General features: G+C 61.7%; 1 protein-coding gene across 1 annotated transcript in view; it reads left to right on the forward strand.

Moving 5' to 3' along the window:
- The window catches only part of RELT (RELT tumor necrosis factor receptor), a 3,056-nt gene extending 1,723 nt beyond the window's left edge, over positions 1–1,333 (forward strand). Inside the window, exons 4-9 of the mRNA XM_010131776.1 lie at positions 4–207; positions 401–481; positions 557–641; positions 736–921; positions 1,002–1,125; positions 1,250–1,333. Of these exons, the coding sequence (XP_010130078.1) occupies positions 4–207; positions 401–481; positions 557–641; positions 736–921; positions 1,002–1,125; positions 1,250–1,333 (764 nt within the window). The remainder of the gene's footprint in view (positions 1–3; positions 208–400; positions 482–556; positions 642–735; positions 922–1,001; positions 1,126–1,249) is intronic.
- Positions 1,334–1,500: the final 167 nt, after the last annotated feature.

Genomic DNA, 1,500 nt, shown 5'->3' on the forward strand with positions numbered 1-1,500 from the left:
AAGCATCGGGCTCGCTGGCGGGGACCAACGGGACATGGGTGTCCCTGATGGGTGAAGAGGAAGAGGAGGAGATGGCACAGGCAGCTGTGCTAACCATCGTCCCTGTCTTCTGTGCCATGGGGTTGTTGGGCATCTTGGTCTGCAACCTGCTGAAGAAGAAGGGTTACCACTGCACTGCCAGCAAGGACCCCCCGCCTGGCGGCACCGGTGAGCCCTGGCTGTGCCGTGGGCACCTTTTGGTGATCCTGCATCCATCCCACATCCATCTCACCTCCCTGGTGATGGCTTCTGGTCCTCACTGTCCCAGAGCATCCTGCTCATCCTTGGGCGGGGGGGGTTATCCCCCATCATCTTCCCAGACCCTCACTGAGCCCCGCCCCCGCCAAACTTCTGCCTCCAGGTGCCAGCTCCATCTACCAGCTGGAGGATGCCAATGAGGACACCATCGGGGTGCTGGTGCGGTTGATCACCGAGAAGAAAGGTCAGGAGGGGTGTCTGGGGGGGATGATATGGACTGGGCTCCTGTGACTCCCCCCCGGTCTCCTCCCACCCATAGAAAATGCCCTGGCGCTTGAGGAGCTGCTGAAGGAGCATCACAACCAACAGGTGATGCCACCACCAGGCTGCACCCCTTTGAATAAGTAAGACACCCTCCCCCCACAATGCTACACCAAGGACCCCCACCATGGTGGGACCAACCCCATGCTGATGGCATCTCCCCCACTTCCTTCCCAGGATGCACCTCCTGCCTCAGTTTCCCCTTGCCTGCCAGCACCAGCAACACCTCCACACCGTGCAGGGTCCAGCCCCATGCGCCCGCTGTAGCCAGAAGTGGCCCGAGGTGCTGCCACAGCTCAGTACCACCAAGGTCCCCAAAGCTGGGGGGCATCCCAGTGAGGTCACCATCCTCTCTGTTGGCAGGTAAGTGGGGATCCTCCACCCCCGTGTGTCCCCTCCACCTCCAAGGTGAGGACAGGCTACTGTGATCCCTCCCCCAACAGGTTTCTAGTGTCCCGGATCCCGGAGACGAGGAGCGAGGTGGGGGTCGAACCCTCCCGCGGTCCCCTCCCCACCGGTACCGGGATGCGGCCCCCGTGGTTGAAAAGCACCGATGGCCCCTCTGAGGTGAGGGGCGGGTTGGGGAGCCCCTGGGGGGTCCTTCCTGGGGAACAGTGGGGTTTCAGGAGGCTGGAGGATAGAGCATTAACTCTGGAACCTAATGAGGGCACACGGTGATCTTTGAGGCTAGAGCAGCCTGTCACCCCTGAACCTCTTCCAGCAGCTGGGAGGCTTGAAAAATACTTCAAAAATTGAGCCGGAAGGGGGTTGGTGAGTGTGTCCCCCTCTCCCCCCACTTAAGGTGCAGTGGGGGGTGTGGAGCAGGTGCTGATGGGGGCCCAGGGGTGGGTGTGGGTGCCAGAGGGTGCTGCGGAGGCCTGGTGATGGTGACCCGAGCGGAGATCTGCAGTACACAGTGCTTTAATATAACCCCCCGTCCCC

Source organism: Buceros rhinoceros, unplaced genomic scaffold (genome assembly GCF_000710305.1).
Source record: "Buceros rhinoceros silvestris isolate BGI_N320 unplaced genomic scaffold, ASM71030v1 scaffold5440, whole genome shotgun sequence".
Taxonomy (NCBI): domain Eukaryota; kingdom Metazoa; phylum Chordata; class Aves; order Bucerotiformes; family Bucerotidae; genus Buceros; species Buceros rhinoceros.